Source organism: Panthera uncia, chromosome D4, assembly GCF_023721935.1.
Source record: "Panthera uncia isolate 11264 chromosome D4, Puncia_PCG_1.0, whole genome shotgun sequence".
Taxonomy (NCBI): Eukaryota; Metazoa; Chordata; class Mammalia; order Carnivora; family Felidae; genus Panthera; species Panthera uncia.
Genome location: NC_064807.1, coordinates 39,978,032 through 39,999,755, shown reverse-complemented (window position 1 = coordinate 39,999,755; position 21,724 = coordinate 39,978,032). Strand labels below are relative to the sequence as shown.

Here is a 21,724-nt window from a genome sequence, read left to right as displayed (position 1 = left end):
GGAGGCATCTTAGAGCTCATCTGGTCCAGTCTCCTTTAACAATTGTGTAAACTCCCAGGGAGGATATTCGCCCAAGATCGTAGAGCTAGTGTGGTCGTGCCAGGATTTTCATACCTCTTGACCCATGGCCAGTTTGCCTTCCATTGCACTGAGTCGAGGCATATCCCTTCCCCTCCTCTGTACCTCAAAAATGACAGAAGTGTTGAAGAGATAAAGCTATGGTAGCAGTAAGTATCTATCAGCTGTGATCAGGAAGAAAGGGAGGGAAAATTAGTGAAATGTTTGATAGATTGGCCAATTAGCTAAATGTTTGATAGATTGGTCAAGTTTTACATGCTTTTTGGTTTCCAAATCTGGTCTATAAGGTTGGCTTTACACAAGGGATTCTGTCCTTATTCCCAATAAGGAATTTTTGTTGAGTGTCTGTACCAAGTGGGACGATGAGGAATCAAATCAGTTACCATTGTACTTTGTTCCCTTAGAAATTCCCTTCAGTCATTGAAAAAGACAATAGGCAATAACTGACATGAAGCTTAATTTGATAAGATTTTGCAATCTATGGGTAGATCAAAGACTGTGGATGAGAAAGCCATACTTCAGTGAAGTACTCTGAAAAGTCTTCATTGAACCCTGTGAAAGTCAAGTATAAGTTCTAGCCTACAAAACATATCCTAACATATGATTTTATTTCTTCAAAGCTTAACTATGTGCTTTTACCAAAAATATGTATATCACTATTCTTCCCAAACAAATGATGGAAAGTTATAGATTTTATGACAAAAATCAGTACCAACAGTAGAGACCTTATTCCAGTAAGTAGTCCTTGAAAAGCTTATGCATCAAGTAAAGCAAAAATATTTGTTGCAAGAAACAAAAACAAGTCTTAGCAAGGCTTTCGAGCAGCCGTAAGGCAAGTAAAGATGATTTTACAAAGTACAGAAATTATCACAACATGATTTGTTTTCCTCTCCTCTCCTCTCCTCTCCTCTCCTCTCCTCTCCTCTCCTCTCCTCCTTCACATAACAGGGGATTCAAACTTTGTAACAGCAGAATCCTTTGGTTACATGAAATATTATTCATAAATTTAATTTCTCAATAAGTTAAAAGCAAAGCTACCCTGTTTAGTTGGGGTGGGAAATGAACACTCTCTTCTCTAGGCCTCCCCCATCCCCAGCCTGAGGTATCCATACAAGACAGGGATAAGGACAACTATGAGATTCATTAAACCACTATTTCTAAAAAATGATAAACCCCCAATTCTTTTTCATGCTTTCTTAGTAATGAAATAGTGACCAATTTAAACTCTTCTGAGTATTGCTGAAAAATATTACTACACACCTGGTGCCTTTTGTCATCAGTGCTATTCAAAGAAGAAACAATGTGGTCATAAAAGCTGAATAATTTTAATAACCTTACTTCAAATTTCTTGGTTTTTTACCTGCTTTAGAAAAAACACTTCAGCATATTTTAAGAAGCTGGATGATTTTATATTCAAATAAATATGGAACGGGAAATATAAGTATATGAACTAAGATCTTTAAAATTACTCCACAGGCAAAATATAACAATACGCCAGAATAATGAATACCTGTACCTATAAGGAATAAGATATAGAGTATCTATTTAGATTCACATACATATCTAGATTCAAAACTCCTTTCTGGCCTTTTTCTTTTCTTCAAAAAGATGGCTATACTATCAAAAAAAAAAAAAGGAAAAAACATCTAGGGAATACATAATTATAATCATAAGAACCTATAATATCCAATATGTTATTTAATAAAATACTTTTTGAAATTAAGTCATAAATTCCCAGGGGGGATTAACAATATGATGTATCCAAACAATCACTTTATCATGGTAAAATTAGATATAATCTATACTGCATACAATGTATATAGCACATTTTTTCAATCAAATTCACATTTTCAGTTAGAACTTAACAGAAATAAGACGGTGGAGACTGGAAACATAAAGCTGTAACCCTTAGTTGGCCCCTTACATTTTGGAAGGGTATCTTTCCAATTGGTGTCAGGCAAACATAAAGAACAAAAGAATATCCAAAAGAATAAGCTGAATTCAGATTCTATCAAAGTATGCCCTAAGCCAAAGTTCTGGGAAACTAAGCTATTTCTTCCCAATTTCTCAGCTAACACAGAATCTTAAGAACAAACGCAAATATCCATACTTCAAACCAGTATAACATGGAAGGATGTACACTTTCAATTCTCTGTGTGTAAAGCAGAAGGAAAAAGGAAGGTCCTTTTGTTCTAGGTAAAAGGCCTTAACCATAGACCTAGTGAATTTGTCAGTCTTCATACACAGTCGTTTTCTTAGTGTAAGAAAAAAAAATTAGCTCTTTTTTTACACAGAAAACTATAAAACTTTTATTCAAGTTTAAATCCTCTTGTCTCTTAACAGCCTAAAGGCACACTCAACATAAGCTTGGTCATTCTTCATGTTTCCCTATGATTTCATAACCTAAAATCCATTTTTTAAGGCAACTGTATTTCCACCTTCAGTTTAGAGCATGGACTTTGGCACACAGACAGGGGTTTCAATATAGATCCCCTCTCTGAGATGGCGTTGTGTTATCTACAATAAGGGGAAATAAATAACATTCCTCTCAGAAGACTGAAGATTGAATTAGGGGCACCTAGGTGGCTCAGTTGGTTAAGTGGCTGACTTTGGCTCAGGTCATGATCTCACAGTTTGTGAGTTTGAGCCCTGTGTCGGGCTCCTTGCTGACAACTGGGAGCCTGGAGCTTGCTTCAGATTCTGTGTCTCCCTCTCTCTCTGTCTCTCCCCCTCTTGCACTCTCTCACTCTCTCTCTCTCTCTCAAAAATAAATATTAAAAAAAAAATTAAAAAAAGATTAAAGACTGAAATAATAGGTGAAATAGATCTAGATGTCTCTACAGTATCTGGCAATTAAGATGTCATTTAGATTATGGGATTACTATTTTAAACTCTATTTTGAGTCAGCTGCCCAATGTTCTCTTTCAAGACACACATCCCAGATCATCAACCCAACTGCTCACCCATCCATTCCTCACAATGAATTACCTATGTATTAACTCTTAACTCATCTTGAACAAAAGTTTCCTTGTCCATACATGGTTCAGTCAGTTAATTGTTCAATGAGTCTGATGAGTAGAAAAAGATGTGCCTTGACCACCCACTTGGTTGGATTTAATGTCTTGGGTGTGGGATATTTCATTTTAAAGAAATCATTTAGCTCTCTCTTGGGTATTCGGTTTGGCATCAATCATGCATTTTTAAGCACAAGTTCCTTCCAAAATTATTATGAGAATTATGACTCTTTATGTCTGTTGTTCAGCTGCCCACCTTAGTTTTTGTTGTTGCTTTATTATATCTAATGTTCGCTTTTAAAAATACTAACAAATAAAAAAAATCTTTCATAGCATATAATGGGAGTTTCAGACATCTAAAATACAATGAACAGGGACCACTTTAAATATGTAGTTATAATATTTACGATATCAGTGACAATTGCATTGAAAATTCCAAAGTATTGGAACCATCTAATTATTAAGACTTTTACTTCCCCTGCAGGTGTAAATACATGAATCTAATAAGTTTTCTCACTATGAAAAAAACCATACTTATATTAAAATATTAAAACTATTTAATGGGCTTCGTTTCCTTCCAAAAGTAAACTGAGGTTGTGTCTGAACCAGCTTGAGGCAAGGGAAGTTTCAAACATAACGTTTTTAAAACTAGCCATTATTTCCCATGTTGAAAAAAAATTGCAATTTTATTTCCTCACAGCAAATGAAACTGTCAGGAAAATTTAGGTGTAATAAAATTGGGTGGTTAAACCAACATGCTGGATTTGAAATAAAACTGAATTAAAGGAATTAAAATTAATTCTTATGTCAGTCAACCCTTTAAAAATACTATTCAAAACTTACTGTTTTTACAAACAGAACTTCCTTGTTCTTGATCAAGCGCAAAGCTAACTATCTCCTTAACGACCGCTCATGGCGCTGCTGTTGAAACAGCAGCGCATCGAACAACATTTTGCCTAAAAATGTGTTGCTTCTGGCGACTTTTCTGCCTAAATAAAAAGTTGTCAAGCAGGGTGACTTTAGTGGTACAGAGTTTTAAAATGGTGGATGCGGTCCAAGGTTAGCTAATAACGGCTGACATGGCCTGGAATCTTGAGGCCTAAATCAACATTGTTTTCACAGCTGTAATTAAGCCACCTAATCAGAAGCACATTTTGACGGGACAGTTTCTGCAAGCCAGACATTACAATTTCTTATGCCTGGAGCGCAGTGGCTCATGAGAGGTCCTCGTTTAATTTCAGGTTAAAAAGAAGGGGGGGGGCAGTAAAATAAAAAGACTATTTTTTTTAAGCACCATACAACGGTTGAAATGAAGCAGGCCTATGTGTTCATGCCTTGACCAGCCTCGCATCCCTCCCTCCCCTGGTTCTCTGCTGAGTCCCCCAACTCTCAAGTGGCAGCTGCACACAGTGAGATGAAGGGTCTCTGCCAAGATCAACAGATGAGCTGGTCTAAACTGGCTCTCTGTGTGTTCTGATTGTAAATTGTGCTGGTGATGATTACAGAACTCTAACACAGGATGTCGACTCTTAAAACTGTCCAGAGAAAATAATTTTTTTTCAGCTCGGGAAAAAATTTTTTGTAACTTTTTTTTTTGTGGCTTGGTGCATAGTGTTGTGTCTATAAATTTCATATGATTCAAATGAATTCACTCAAATTAAGCAACTGTGTTATTTAAAAAGGAGGAGGAGGAGGAGGAGGGAGGCCGGGGCTTGGCTCATTGCAGGGCCCTTCATCGTGGGCTGTTTATATAACAGCGCTGTAGAGGGGGTTTCTCCACCCGCACAGCAGCCATGCACTTCCCACCACCTGCCTGCTGAAGATATTCCTAAAATGATGAAAGTCTAGGATGTGATATTCACATCTTACCAAGTAACTGTTGATGCCTTTAAAAAGCTAAACTGCCAGCTGAAGCTGTTTTCTACAGTGTTGTTGCATTCTGCAACATTTAAACTTTCAACCCCAGAGGCCATTGTGAAACTATCAATATGAAGGCACTAGTCACTGGAGTCTGATTACATTTAGTTCTGCATTTTAATTACATATGGATTCTATTAACTAAACCTTTTGCCTTATAGGCAACATTTTAATCAAATTACTATAATTTTCAAATATGTTACAATAGTTTGACGAGTTAAAAGTTCACATTCCTAACATATTAAATATCAAAAAAACTTCACATGAAAAAAGGAAATACTCCTTACAAATACGCTAATACATTTGCAGATTACTTTGGGGACTTTTTGACTACCTCGTTACAAGTTATATTGTGAGATTTATATAACTGGTGTACATTTACAAATGGGTTATTGGTGCTGAATATAACCAAACTCGAGATATAATTATGTTATAAATTTAGAAACACACACTCATTTTATTGTTGTAAATTGAAGCAAGAACAAAATGAAACATAGTTAGAATCCAAATATTCAAAGTCAGTATTTGTAACTTCGACTGAAGAATTTTAGAGCTGAGAGGGAATTGAGATTTCATCTAATTGAAATCCTTCGTTTTAAAGCCAGGAAAACCCAAGACCAAGGAGACTGTATAATTTATTTTCCAAAGCTTTGTGGGGAGTTGGTGACAAAGGTGGTTCTAGAACCCACATTTCCTCTGATTCCCTGTCACGCTACTTTCCAGCAAACCCACTGCCATTCTGTGTAAGCAACGATCTAGCTGCCTATCCATACCACCCAAGAATGAAAAGAAATATTTAAAAAGTATTGTTTTTAACCTTTATTCATTTTTGCGGCGCCTGGGTGGCTCGTTGGTTAAGTGTCCAACTTCAGCTCAGGTCGTGATCTCGCGGTCCATGAGTTCGAGCCCCGCGTCGGGCTCTGTGATGACAGCTCAAAGCCTGGAGCCTGTTTTAGATTCTGTGTCTCCCTCTCTCTCTGACCCTCCCCCGTTCATGCTCTGTCTCTCTCTGTCTCAAAAATAAATAAACGTTAAAGAAAAAATGTATTCATTTTTGAAAGACAGAGAGAGAGCGCGAGCAGGGGAGGGGCAGAGTGAGAGGGAGACAGAATCCGAAGCAGGCTCCAGGCTCTGAGACGTCAGCACAGAGCCCAACGTGGGGCTCAAACCCACCAACCGTGAGATCATGACCTGAGCTGACATCGGATGCTCAGCTGACTGAGCCACCCAGGCGCCCCCCAAAATATTTTTTAACGTGGTAAACCACACACAACATAAAACTTACAGTTGTCATAATGTTAAAATGTACAATTCAGCGGCATCAAATATCTTCACAGTATTGTGCGGCCATCACCACTTCAGAGCTCTAGAACTTTTCCATCACCCCAAAAGGAAACCCCATTCCCATTAAACAGTCATTCTCCATTCCTTCCACCCCCTTTCCATGTCAACCACCAATCTGCGCTCTGTCTCTATGAAGACAGAACATGCTTATTCTGGACATTTCGTATAAATGGAATCATATAATATGTGGCCTTTTGTGTCTGGCTTCTTTATTTAGGATAGTGCTTTCAAAGTATGTCCATGTTGTAACATGTACCAGTACTTCATTCCTTTTTATGGCTGAATAATAGTCTGTTGTCTGGTTATACCATATTTGTCTACCCATTCATCAACTGATGCATTGCTTCCATCTTTTGGCCTTTGTGAACAGGGCTGCTATGAACCTTCGTTATTTTCCTTTTTTTTTTTTTTCTTTTATGGTATTCTTTGTCAGTGGAAATGGTATCTCATGGTCTTGATTTGCATTTCCCTACTGACTAATGATGTTGAGTATCTTTGCCTGCATTTGTTGGTAATTTGCATATCTTCTTTGGGGAGGTGTCTATTCCAGTCTTTTGCCCATTTTAAAAATTAGGTCATTTGCCCTTTTTTGTTGAGTTGTTGAGTTCCATACACTAGATCCCAACCAGATATATGATTATAACTATTTTCTCCCATTTTGTGGGGTGTTTTTTAATGCACAGAGGTTTTTAATTTTGATTAAGTCCTATTTGCCTATTTTTTCTTTTGTCACTTATGCTTTTGGTATCATATCTAAAAATCTATTGCCAACTCCACAATCATAATTTATTTCTACGTCTTTTATTAAAAATTTTTAGCTTTTCTATTTAGCTCTTTGATCCATTTTGAGTTAATTTTCATACATGGTATGAGGTAAGGGTTTAAGGAAATATATTTTTTTAAAATAAGCTTTCTACTTCTGAAATAAATCTCTCATACTCATACTTTTTGCTAGACCGAGGCACATATCATTGCTATCATTGGTATATCATTGCTATCATTTATTGAATACCCACCATGTAAGTAAAAGGCACTAAACTTGGTCGATTTATGTCTATGTGGGTAAATATATACTAGAAGGGGTCTCAAAAAAATCTGACAAAGTTTAAAATTATTTAAGTGGTATGCTGAAAAGAATGTTCTTGTTTGTTACAAACAATTTGGAGTTTTTTGTTTGTTTTTGTTTGTGAATAGGAGAAGAAATGTACAATTTATATTAAAGTATTTACTTAAAACTATCATAGATATAATAATATATAAATTATACTATTCCTTCTCATGAAGTGTTGGCTAGAAAAGCATATGAAATATAGTATGATGAGAATTTCAGAAAATTTTGTGTGGGAAAAATTTGGGGGGATTATGGTTTGTGCAAAGTATATGTTCCATAACCAGTATGTATTGAATAAATATCATTGAAGGAGTATTCTTCCAATTAATTTCAATTCAAATCAACCTGCATTTATTAAAGTCAGATCATTATAATGAATTTTAAAAAATAAATAAGACATGACCTCACAGAGTCACAGTATGGTAATACATACACAACTAATTGATTATATAAGTCAAAGTATTTAGGCAGATAAATGCACTGATAAATGAGTATGACAAAGGGAACCTTTACTCCTGCCAACTGGGAGATGAACGGAAAACCAGATGGAGTCAGAATATACCTGGAATGTCAATGATAAAGAATTTTTACTTCATCATAAAAGTTCAGAGCCAAAATATGTTTTGAGGCAAGATGTGGTCTGCTCATATTTGTGTGTTAGAAAGATAACTCTGGCTGTACCTAGGGGGCTCAGTTGGTTAAGCGTCTGACCCCTGGTTTTGGCTCAAGTCATGGTCTTATGGCACATGGGTCCGAGCCCTGCATCGGGCTCCATGCTGATAGTGCAGAGCCTGCTTGGGATTCTCTCTCTCTCCTGTTGTCTTTGCCCCTCCCCTACTCACTCGTGCACTCTCTCTCTCTCAAAATAAATAAATAAACTGAAAGGAAGAGAAAGAAAGAAAGAAAGAAAGAAAGAAAGAAAGAAAGAAAGAAGGAAGGAAAGAAAAAAAGAGAGAGAAAACTATCACACTAATGTGGCAGACAAGATGGAAGGGGGAAACTACATTTGGGGAAACCCATTGGAAAACCATTGAAATAACTCAAGGAAAAGTTATTGTGATCACAACAGTAGAAAGGTGAGAATGGATCTAGGGGATCTGGGGAGATAGAAACAGTGAGACTTAGCAAATGAGTAAATATTGGTGGTAGATGGAAAGTGGGGCAAATGTTAAGGCTTCTGCCTTGGCCTGCAAGGTGGATAGTTATGCCAGGGATAAGGAATGTAGGGAATGGAGAATTTGGGAAAATGGGGAGTAGTAAAGTTGAAGAAATGTTAAGTTTGGGACCTCAGTGAGTCTGTGGTGTTTGCAGAAAATTGAAGCAGAAATGCCTGAAAATCTAACAGGCAATTGAAGCCTTTCAAAGAACCCAACTTAGTAAGAAAGATAAAATTGTAAGAGAGATACCCATAAGCATAGTCACATGCTGCTATTCTTTGAACAACCAGTATAAAAAATTAGAGCATTAAATTGTCAAATTACCATTTATATTTTCTACAACTTTATTACTGATTGATGACAATGATCAGAATTTGAAATGTTCATTCATTTTTTTTTAAGTTTATTTATTTATTTTGATAGAGTGTGTGAAGGAGGAGCATAAAGAGGGAGAGAGAGAGAATCCGAAGCAGGCTCTGCACTCTCAGTGCAGAGCCCGATGCGGGGCTCAAACTCACCAACCATGAGATCATGACCTGAGTCAAAACCAAGAGTCGGACACTTAACCAACTGAGCCACCCAGGAGCCCCCGAAATATTCATTCTTTCCACTCCTTGCTCCACCCTTGCAGTATTTCATTACTGAAGAATAGAACTATATAAATATGTTATATTTATTATATATATCTTTTATATTTATACTTACATATAAAATCGAATATATCTAATATAAAATGCTTACATATTATTCTAGACATATGAATTATATATTTATATAATTAAGCATATTATATTTATATATTAATATACATATAAAATTTAGAATATCATGCCCCTATAGCCACTATCCAGGTATCATTCATCATGAAAGTGGCCGTCTTAAAGTACATGATACAAAAACTAAAAGACTAGAAAGGAGGTGTGCGGCCAATAGAATATGCATTATTACCTTCAGGCCCCTATTCACTATACCAAACAAAGCTTGAGCTTCTGGAATATGAGAAACCTTTAAAAGTTTGGAAATGTGTGTCAAGGATCAAAGGAAAATGCCTGCATGCTGACTGGGCTGTCCTACCTTTCATATTTTATGTTTCCCTTATTTAGCTCTGTTAGTCTCCGGGGGCTGGAGGCGGAGCTCGTGATAAAAATACGGGAGAATTTAATGAGCATCTAACTAAGCAGTATTTAGCAAAAGGGTAAAATGAGTGTTGTTACAGCATCAAATGTCAGGGACTTTTAAGAACTAGAAAAAAATGAAATTCGGAGTTGGGAAAAGTAAATACATAAAGCAGAGGGAGTAGATGTTTGCAGTTCAGCTGTCGGAGACGCCTCAGAGAGCCCAGACAGCTGAGAACCTCACTTATAACCACACTGATCTGGCCCCTCCTCCATTTCATCCCTCCCAGTTCACCATCTCATTCGCTCTGCTCCAGTCACACAGACAGCCTTCCAATCCTTGAGTACCCCATATTTTCCCGTCAACTACTAATTTTTTAATTTAAGTTTTTTATTTTAATGCCAGTGTGGTTAACATACAGTGTTACATTAGTTTCAGGTTTACAATATAGAGATTCAACACTTCCATACATCACTCGGTGCTCATCGTAAGTGTACTCTTAATCCCCTTCGCCTATTTCACCCATCCCCTCACTTACCTCCCCCTGGTGACTATCAGTTTGTTTCTAGAGTTAGGAGTCTATTCTGTCTCTATTTGTCTCTTTTTTGCCTTTGATTGGTTGGTTTGTTTCTTAAATTCCACATATGAGTGAAATCATAAGGTATTTATCTTTCTCTAGATCCATCCATGTTGTTGCAAATGATAAGATCTCATTCTTTTTATGGCTGAGTAATATTCCATTGTGTGTGTACACACAAACTATATTCTTTATCCATTCATCTATCCACTTGGACTGCCTCCACAACTTGGCTATTGTAAATAATGCTGCAATAAACATAGGGGTGTACATATCTTTTTGAATTAGTGTTTTTGTACTCTTTGGGTGAATGTCCAGTAGTGTAATTAATTACTAGATCGTAAGATAGTTCTATTTCTATTTTTTGAGCCATTGTTTTCTTTCCACGGTGGCTGCACCAGTTTGCACTCCCACCAAGAGTGCATGAGGGTTCCTTCTTCTCCACATCTCTGCCAGCGCTTGTTTCTTGTGTTTTTGATCGTAACCATTGATTGTAGCCATTCTGACACGTGTGAGGTAACTGCCTACCTAGTCTTCATGTTTTTCAACTAAGGTTTCAATTCCTCAAGTGGGTCATCCCAAGCCTACATCAGGTCCCCAGGTTCTGCGTTCTCATAGCCCTCTATGATTCGACGTCAACATCATTCTTTTTTAATTATTTGCCTCACAGTGTATTTTCCACTACACCTGAAGTGCCGTAACAGTAGAGATTTGTCGTGGGCCACACTTCATTCTCATAGGAAAAAGCACCAGGCAAGAAATCAGAGGCCTTGGGTTCTAATCTGTTGGGTTCTAATTAAAAACCTGGCAGCGAGACTCCAGAATCTGTACTTTACTGCACTGCATGGCCTTTCCCAACAAATTAAGTTATGGCTTATGGCTCACTTAAACAAAAATTTTTTTCTTGAATGGTTAAAAATCTCCATAATAAACATCTTGAGTCAACTGTGATAAAGTACTTGAAAGTTCATGAAAGCAACTTAACTCAAGTAAGTTACTTAAAGTGTCTGTTTCTCGATCCACATGACACTAATACTGACAAATAATCCTTCCTTCCTCTCTCAAGAAAATGTAACAGAAACAAATGTGACAAACTATTACTTGAAAACTGAAGAGAAAGGGGATTCTTGTTTTTTATTTTCATCTTACCTGAACCAAAATATCTAAATCTTTCATCTTTATTAACAATACGGTACTTCTTGACAACTATCAAATCTGACATAATCTGAACAATATGCAAAGATCTCTTCCCTGGGAAGATACTAACTGGAAGGCTCCCCTGATGTGTAATTTGTTATTTTCTCATAAATAAAGTACTATAGAATTGAAAACATACTGCTTAAACATACAGGGGAAATGAGGCAAATCAATACTCTAGCTTGCAGCACTGTAATTCACAGCAAAGTATTCGGGTTTGGCATTTTGTGTTTCACAGACTGCAATATCGTGCATTTCTCCCCGGCCGTGGGTCTGCCGGCCTCCAAACACCCACAAGTAATTGGTTCTGACTGCTGCACCGTTCTCTACTGGGCTGTCTGTGGCTCGAAAGCTCTTCACTTGAAGCCCTTTCTGGTTACTATTACTCAAGATAAAAGCTCTAGAACAGCCCTTAAGTTAATGGGTCAAGGACCAACACGCTGAAAATGTTAAAGTATTGGCAAGTGCACAATTGAGGAGAACTTTTCGATGCACTCCAGCATTATTATTATTATCTATCTGTGGAGCAGAAAAATGACAACAGCACCTTAAGAGGGATGAAGTTTTTAAAGACGACTATTCATGTCTACAATATGATCAATCTCTTTCTATGCATTACAACACCAGGATATAGTAAGTTTTTTATTCATAATGAATATTTATTTTTCATTCTTAGATAGTGAAATGGCTGGAAAAGATGGTTAGTGAACATATACTGACTTCCCTCGGTTCATTAAATAAGTGATAACAATGACAACTATCATTAACATTGTACTTAGTATGAGCTAAAAGCACTGACTTATAAGGGTTGTTTTAGGTCTTTGCCTATGCATCAAAAGATTTCCTCATGGTTACATATATTTTTTAAAGCTATGTGTATAGCTTAGCTGTGGGAAATATATGTAACTATCCGAAAATGTTCTTTATTTAATTTATTAAATAAAATTTATGGTGAAAAGAAATTTATTAAAGCACCTGCTAATATGCCAGACAGTATCTTTAATCCTCAGACCAACCCTACAATGTAGGCAACTTTATCTACACGTTACAAATACAGAAACTGATGCTTAGAGTATTGTATGGATAATAAACAATTTATTATATGGATAAATAAATATATTGTATGGATAATAAATAACACTGCACATTCGGGCCTGCTTGACTCTAAAGCCTTAGATGAGGGCCTGTGGGTAGGAGGCGATGGTAGGTTGGGTGGGTGTCAAAGGTCAAGACAGCCAGTTCATCTGAGAACCCGGTAATGGGTTTTGAGAATGGCCTAAATAACAAGTTATTAGAAAGACCAAATAAGAACATCAATAGCAAAATGGTCAGAGGCAGAATCAAATCAGACTATAGAGTAAAAGGCGAGGATTGGATGGTGCAAGAATGGACTGGAAATATATGAAGGTGGGGTTTGGAGTGACAGTTGCAAGCAGTCTTGGGTTCCAATGGGTACAGGCTGTTCGGGTGAGGTGGCTGCCTTTACTTGAGAAGGGGAATGGAGCTAAAGCAACAACATATTTTCTATTATACAAAAAAAAAAAAAAAAAAAAAAAAAACTTCTTCTACAATTTAATTCATTAAACATTTGTATTATCCGTAAGGCCTATTCCTCAAATCAAAATAAAATATAAATTTTTATTGCTCTGCCCCTTAACAAGGTGTCAAATTGCTACACATTCTTCAAAGGCTCCTACAAGCATCTCATCTTTTAATGGCAACATTAGGAAGAATGAACTCCACTTTCATCTGTGCTCCAAAGACTTTACACATGCCTATTTTTGTGATTTGCTTCTCTGTTTGTTTCCCTTGTTAGAAGAGGAACACATAAGAGCAGAGATCATGTCTTATCGCATCTGTCTCCATAAAACAAGTGGTAAACAAAACCCCCCAATTACCCATAATTATATTAAATGTATGTGGTCTAATCATCCAATTAAAAGACAGAGATTGTCAAATCGATAGACAAAACCAAACCAAACTATATTTTTTTATAAGAAACCCACTACAAATATAAACACAGGTTAAAAGAATGGAAAAAATATATCATGCAGACACTAGTCAAAAAATATCTAGAGTGTGAAAAGTTGAAAACTGAAATTATAAAAATGAACAGTATGGTGAACGTGGTCAAAACCAAAGCCTATATTCATTCAAGAAGATATTGAAACATGATTAATTCACTCCCATATTAAGGCAAAACTCCGTGAATCCTCTCTTAATATTCCATTCCTATGTCTCCCACTCAACAGCTAAATCCTTGAGATAGGTTTTAAATTCACTGGTTTGTTTTCTTTTCTTTTCTTTTTTCATCAATTCCCACTTAACTTTCCATCTCTTACTGAAAGATCCTTTGCTAAGGATCCCAAGGGCCTCCATGCATTAAATCCAAAGGCCATTTTCAGTCCTCACTTTACTTGATCTTGGGCAACATGTGACACTATTGATATGTCACCCTAGTTAAAACATTCTGTTCTCATGGCATCACATTTTTTTGGTTTTCATTTGATCTCTTTGCCTATTCCTTCATAGCCCCCTTTCCAACCTTATCTTCTTCTTCTTCTCAAGCATTGTGTGTTGGAGTTTTTCAAGCTTTAGTCTTAGGCCCTTTTTTTCTCTTACTCTAAAACTTTCCCAACATAGTCTCATTCTTGCTAACAGCTTCAAGTCCTATCTATATGACAATGACCTAAAATGTGCATCTCTAGGTTGGCATTTTGCTCGAATTCCCTATCAAGACACCTTTTTTGGTATTTCCAGTTGGATGTCTCAAACATACCTCAAACTCAATATACTCAAAATTCAACTCACAATATTCTCTCCTATTCCATTGTTTCTCTCAGTAAATAAGGTTATTGATCCATTTCCAAAAGGAAAGAATCCAGGAATTATCTCGCATACCCCTTTCTCTTGTTCTTCGCATCCAATTGTTTCTTCATGTTACAGCCAAAATCACCTTTTTAAAAAACCAAATTGAGAATGTCACTCCTTCTTTAAAGTTTTCCAATGACTTTCCCTTTACTCTTAAAACAAGGGCAACAGAGTCTGACTTCTGTCCTTCTCTCTAGACCATTCTTATCTCACTCAAGCCACTCTTTCCTTTGCTCTCTTTATTCCAGCCACACTGGTATTTCTCAATTTCTTCTTTCTATCATAGAGTCTTGTAGATGTTCCCATACACCTCCTGCTGATCTGGAACACTGCTCTCTTCCTGCATAACTCTTACCAAGTGTTCAGATATTAATTCAAGCATCACTGACCGTGAAAAGGCTTTGCCAATACCTTAGTCTAGGGTAGGCTCATTGGCTTAAAAAAACTCTCATATGTGCTTTTGGTTCTTTCCTTTCAGGGCACTTATCCTGGTTAGTAATTACACATCAGTGTAATTCTATGAAAATAATTTCTTCCACTATTAAATTTTAAGTTCATAAGAGCAAGAATTGTCTGTTTTGGTTCACATAATATTACCAGGACCAGAATTGTGCCTGGTATAGAGTAGATGCTGAATAAATACTTAACTAATGGATAAAGAATTAAAAATAATAATACAAAGAAAGCAGAGCTCAAGTAAGTAGAGACCAGAGAGCCAAAGAAGGAAGTCGATATCAAGTGAAAACAAACAAAACAACAACAACAAACAAAAAAACAGGCGAGGAGTGCTTAAAGAAGAAAGTAGTTAAAAGCTTCATATGTTGAAGAAAGATTAAAAGGCATGAGAAGGAACATGGCATTAAAAGGCATGAATACAGAACAAGCAGAAAATTATTTGTGACCTCTGAGAAAATAGTTTCAGTGGAATGATACTCAGAAGCCAGAGAGCGGCAAAACTGAAGAATAAATGGGAGATGAGCATATAGAAGAAGCAAGGAGATCACTTTTCAAGAACGTATCAGTGAAAAGGAGGGAAAAACAGGCTGCAAGAAAGGGCAGAGAGCTCAGTCACTGGACCATACTGACAGTGATCACAGAGGAAGAATTACAAACTCAAGGCTACAGTAGGAGGCAGATCAAAATGACAGGATTCACAGCTGAAGATGGGAGGTTAGTAAATAATCTTTTAATCCAATTACTTTCTATCAAGATAAGGGTGATAAAAATACTAGTGAACTTTTTTTTACACTAACTACTCACTAAGAGCAAAGCCAAGTCTAAAGTGCTTCAACACTTCTCACTAGAGCTCCCAGTATCTCTGTTAGGGAGTAGGATCATTAGCCCATTTTGCAGATGAAAACTCTACTTAGCCACACAATTTTCAATTGACAAAATTGAAATTAAATCCACATTTATTGACTTCTACGGCACACATTATTGATTCCTAATTCCCTTGTCCCTCGACTCATTATAGCTAAGAGTGCCCACACGACCCATTTCCAGACAATGGGATATAAGTGGAAATATGTTCAGAGCTTCCTTGGAAAACCTATTCTTTTTAAAAAATATAAATACTTGAATATATTTTTAGATATTTAATGAACTATTATCTATTAAATTTCTATTAAAATTTACCAGTATTTAAATAAATTTATATGAAATACAAATATTTAAATTGTTTTTAAAGGAAAAGCCTTCCAAGGCTTTTGTCAAACAGATATTTTTGAGCCACCCCATCCTTCTGACTTGGGTGTGATCGTAAATCTGAGATCTGGCTGCTGTCTTACGACAATAAGGGAACAGCAGAGAAATCACAGAGAAGTTGGACCACTATCAGCCACAGGACAACAGACACCTACTTCTAGACTTCTTGCTATGTGTGGGAGAAAAGAACACAAAGAACCTGGATTTTCTTAAGTCATGTTGGTCAGGTTTTCTGTTATTTACACTTGATTGTATTCCTAACGGATATAATTCCAAAACCCATGCTCTTATCTACCAAACTGTACCACCTGTCATCTATGAAATACAGAGACTGAGGCTCTTCTCCTCAGAGAGTTCTTAAGGAGTTCGCAAGTGTGAAAAAGCATACACAAATATATTAAAAAATAAAATTATTATGCCAATTTATTACTGTTTCAAAAATAGTCATTTTCAAATAAGGAAAGAGACCTGAGAGTAAAGATCCTATAGAGATACAGGATCGGGCAGCGTTCTCCTAGAAAGACACATTGTCACAGCCTGGGAGATTTTTCACATTACACATGTCCCCTTTTGAGAATCATTGCTAGGGTGAACCACCTCTTACAAATAAGATGGTGAGCATCTCCTTACAGATGTGTTCAAAAGGAGAAAAGGCAGAGGAGTTGAGTTTTATGATGGTAGTGAGGCACACTTTCATTACGGCATTAGTAGAACAATAATTGATAAAAAATTTTGGGGGCGCCTGGGTGGCTCAGTCGGTTGAGTCTGACTTCAGCTCAGGTCACGATCTCACAGTCCGTGAGTTCGAGCCACGCGTCGGGCTCTGGGCTGATGGCCCAGAGCCTGGAGCCTGCTTCCGATTCTGTGTCTCCCTCTCTCTCTGCTCCTCCCCTGTTCATGCTCTGTCTCTCTCTGTCTCAAAAATAAATAAACGTTAAAAAAAATTTTTTTTTTTAAATTTTTTTTTGAATCCATGGGGAAACAATCCTACCTTACCAAGTTTGGCCTTTCTTAAAATAAAAGTAATTACTTTTATATGGATAGCAGTAACAAACAATAAATAATTGTATGACCCAACAAAGCTGACATAACTAAACAGTATAATGAAATACTAACCAATGGGACCAGAGAGCTCACAGGAAGAAATGTGAATAGGTTTCAGAGAAAGGCTAAAATAAACTTAAAATACTCAATTTTTTAAATAAGTTTCCTCTTTAATTTCTCTTGGTGGAGATCAAATTTACTACTCCCTCATTAAGAAATTAACAAAGTCATTTTGAAAAACTGAACTTGGGGGACCTGGATGGCTCAGCTGGTGAAGCACCTGACTCTTGGTTTCGGCTCAGGTCATGATCTCACAGTTTGTAGGTTCGAGCCCCACGTTGGGCTCCACACTGTCAGAGCCAAGCCTATTTGGGATTCTCTCTCCTCCCTCTCTCTCTGCCCCTCCCCTACTTGTGTTTTCTCTCTAAATAAATAAATAAATAAATAAACTTTAAAAATAAATAAATACAAACTAAACTCAACATCTCAGGTCCCAAATAATTGGTTTGTTCATTTATTGGATGAAGTGCTAGTATTTTCACTCATTGAGCATCAGTTAAACACCTACTATGGGCCAAACTGTTCTTGCCTCTAGAGCGAAGAGGAAATAGCAGTGAAGAAATGCCCCAAATCGCTTGTCTCTATGGAACTTATATTCTATGAGGGTAAGGAACAGACAATAAGCAAATAAATAAAATGAGGTTTATGTCAATCAATAATAAGTGCTACAGTGAAATAAAACAAGGAAGATGAAAGGTTCGTAGGCAATATGGGGCGAGAATGAGACAGAGGTTGGGGCTGGGGGAAGGCTGGTAGCTGCAATTTTCAATACTATGGTCATTTCGTGGGACGCAAGCACCTGAGCTAAGATCTGACGGTGCTGAAGAACTAACCCACAGCCACGCAGCTATTTGCTTTCATGCTAACTCTTTTTCTGTTGAATACACCATTGAAAAGGGTCAATCGCTGAATGGCAAAATGATACCATTTTTTTTCCCTACAAGTCACCCTGATCCATTACAATCAAACGAAAAGAGGAAAAAAGACATTCCAATGATTGGTAATCTTCTGAATCTCACTGTTGATACATCTGACTTTGGAGAAAAAAGTTTAAATGCTTATTTTATTCCCTTATTCACTGTTTGATACTCCCCAAACACATATTTCAAATGTAGAACATTTTGTTTAGTCTTAAATGAGCCCAAATTTCATCCTGGGCTAAAATTTGAAGACATAAAATGGCTGCTGAAACTGAATTTTAATCATGTAGATGAATCACAACATGCATCTTTAGCTAGGCATGTATTATGGATAAGTCTAGTTTTCTACAGAGAATCATCACATGTTCTAATTACCATTTTGGTTATACGCATAATTAATAATATTCTGTCTTAATGGGACACACTGAATCTTCAGACAGTTGCAAGCTTTAACTATGCATACTGCCAAATCCAACTGTCAGCTGCCCTGCCAAACACAAAGGAATCTTGATGTCGTGTTTTAGCATTGATAACAGTATGCATATCTTTATACATGATACAATGGAAAAATTAATTGCCTTTCTTCCCTCAAAATTTTCTCCACACTAATAATTTTACATTGCTTGATTGATCATTTGCGCTAAATTATATATATTGGTGAGTGATCTTATGAGCCATAAAAACATGAATGTAATGTGACCCAAGACACAGAGAAAAAATTAAAAAAACATCGTGGGACTTACTGATTGTAAACTTTCATTTTCCCGTAAACAAGCTGTGTGAAGTTCTGATTTCAACGTCGCAATGTGACTTCGATGAGATGTCATTTCCTTCTCTAATGTAGCAATTCTAGCGCTTGCAAGCTGGTAGACATCCATGAAACTTTTAATCATAGCCTTAAGAAATAAATATAATGTCACAGACAATTCAAATAAAGCTGTCCCCAAAGAAGAATTTCCATAATTTGAAAGCAAAGTCATTAAAATTTTAAAATAAACAACTTTTCATCTTTCTTTAAAATAAGAAAGCTAAACTTCACATTTTATATTGAGAACAGTGACTATTTTAAGAAAGTTTGGGAGAAAATAATTGAGATTTATTTTCCAGAGTATATATTTAAATAAGATGTACTTTGATCTATTGTGCTTAAAATTTAGAATGCAATTTTTAAAGATGGCACACTTATTTGCTCTGTAAAGTTAAATTCAAGTTGTAATTTGACCTAAATTTCAATCTTAAGACACACAATAGATGGATATATATATAAGCAAGATATTTTAAAATGAGCTGAGTTACTAAAATTTTCAATCCACCTAAAAAAAAAACCAAACAAGTGTTTTGAAACAAAAGGAGCTGAAATAATCCTGTAATTGGATAAGAGCAAATAATGTGATTCTTATATTGTACAAAAAGCATAATTTTTTCATTCATATAATAGAAGATTGCTCTTATACTATGTATAATAAAATAAATAATACAAGCAAGTGTGTATAAGTTTTTCTCCCCACTAAATAAATTATATTTGGGGGACTGTTAGACCTCTGTATTACATTTTATTCATATTTTATAGGCTTTTTCTTCTAAAGCAACTAGTAGTGAATTTTGAGTCCAAGAATACTATCACACCTTTTTTAAAAAAAGTCTTTTAAAATACTTCAAATATAGCAAAAATCAAATATTTCAAAGACATATTCAGATACAATGTTATATTATTTACAAGAAAAAAAAATGTTCTAACCACAGCAACATATTAGTAAAATGGTAGACAGTCTGAGCATTTCCAAATTATATTCAATCTGAAGGGTCTGATTTGGAAAAGCTTTGAGAAACGAGATATGTGAGCAATTCCAAATGCACATGAAATAATAATTTGGTGAACAAAAAGTAAGAAACAATGTATACAACGTCTAAGAAACAGAAGTACACTCGCCATTTGTAGGTAATAGTAAGAAAATTCATACCTTTTTGCCTAATAAATTCCTATTTGCCCTAAAACATTAAGCTCAGACACCATCTTTTTCAAGAAGTCTTTTTTGAACCCAAAGGCACTGTTAATTTTTACTCTGGCCCTGTGTGGGCCCCTCATGCTAGCTTTTACTATAACGTTTATTGCTTTAGCAGAAATATATTAGTTTATGTGTTTATCTTTACTAGACCGAGGAGCTCCTAAAGCCAGATACTATGCCGAATCTCTGTATCACCATGGATGTTAGTGGCCCACGATGAGCGCTTGTTTGAATGAATGAATCAATGAATGAATGAATGAATGAATGAAGGTAAAACTGGAAAATATAAAAAACCGCAAGTTGAAGCCATATGTTGGCATAAAATGCCTTATAGGAAAGGATGAAGATATTTGGGGAAATATAATCTTAACACTCTAATGTATAAATTATTAACCATACTTTGTTTAAATCAAAAAAAGAAGTGAAAGCATGGCTGTAGGCACAAAAGGATAGGATACACAAAAGAGAATTCTATTACCCAACACTAGATAAGCCTGGCCTTCATGCTTGGGAACATCTCTACCTTACTTTGAGTTATTTCAAGGTGTGCTTATAGCTAATACTAACACAAAATATTCCCCTGGGCTTCAAAAGTGTGTAAAATTCAGAAACTATAAAACCGTATCTTCTTCTTCCAATGCCAAGTCTCTCTCCACTCTTATAAATTCATTTATCTCCACCATTGAGATAGTGGAACCAAAAATCACAAGTCCTCTTTTTGTCTGGTCATCACTCTGCTACTTACTTAGCTGTACACTGCTGGGCAATGTTACGTCATCTCTCTGAACTTCCATTTTATCCCTCCATGAAATAGAAAGAAGGGTCATTTTCTTGCCTACTACCAACCTGTTGTACAGCTCAGATAATGAAAAATCTAAGATAAAGTCATTCTCTCAATCCTTCAACTACATTGCAGCTATATAAGAAAGCCCTCTAAAAATGGTAAACTACTGAATTTCATTGAGTATTACCATTGCTCTATTTTTATTTTTGATGTTTATTTATTTTTGAGAGAGGGAGAGACAGAGCGTGAGGGGGGGGGGGAGGAGCAAAGAGAGACAGAGACACAGAATGCGAAGTAGGCTCCAGGCTCCCAGCTGTCAGCACAGAGCCCTGGGCCAAGGCTTGAACTCACGAACCATGAGATCATGACCTGAGCCGAAGTCGGACACTTAACCACCTGAGCCACCCAGGCGCCCCTGTTCTGTTTTTAAATTCTCCACTAAGATATTAATGAGACAACCTGTGATAGGTGGTTTGTATACATATGTTCTTATTATATAAGGATCTAAACTGTATAAAAGGCATAAAAACATATGTAAGTGCTTAATGAATAAAAAAAGTACTTTTCTATCAGTAATAGGCTCCTGGATTATGATTTCACTGTATGTCACAATGGAACTGGCCTCTAACATTTAACAATAAAAAAGCTCAACATTTAAAAAGTTATCCTATTTCCTAAATTTGGAGAAACATATTTCATGAATTCTCATGTACATGATACCCTTAAAGGAATACATAATATAAATTATATTCCTTCAAACCTTTTTTTATTTTTTATTTTATTTTATTTTTTTTATTTATTTTATTTTTTTTTTATTTTTTTAT

The 21,724-nt window shown here is 36.1% G+C and overlaps 1 protein-coding gene across 7 annotated transcripts in view; it reads right to left on the bottom strand.

Moving 5' to 3' along the window:
* CCDC171 (coiled-coil domain containing 171) overlaps positions 1 to 21,724 on the bottom strand; it is a 318,123-nt gene that overhangs the window by 26,799 nt on the left and 269,600 nt on the right. For all 7 annotated transcript variants that reach the window (XM_049634852.1, XM_049634832.1, XM_049634824.1 and 4 more), the window contains one exon: positions 18,854 to 19,006. In XM_049634852.1, coding sequence (XP_049490809.1) covers positions 18,854 to 19,006 — 153 coding nt within the window. The remainder of the gene's footprint in view (positions 1 to 18,853; positions 19,007 to 21,724) is intronic.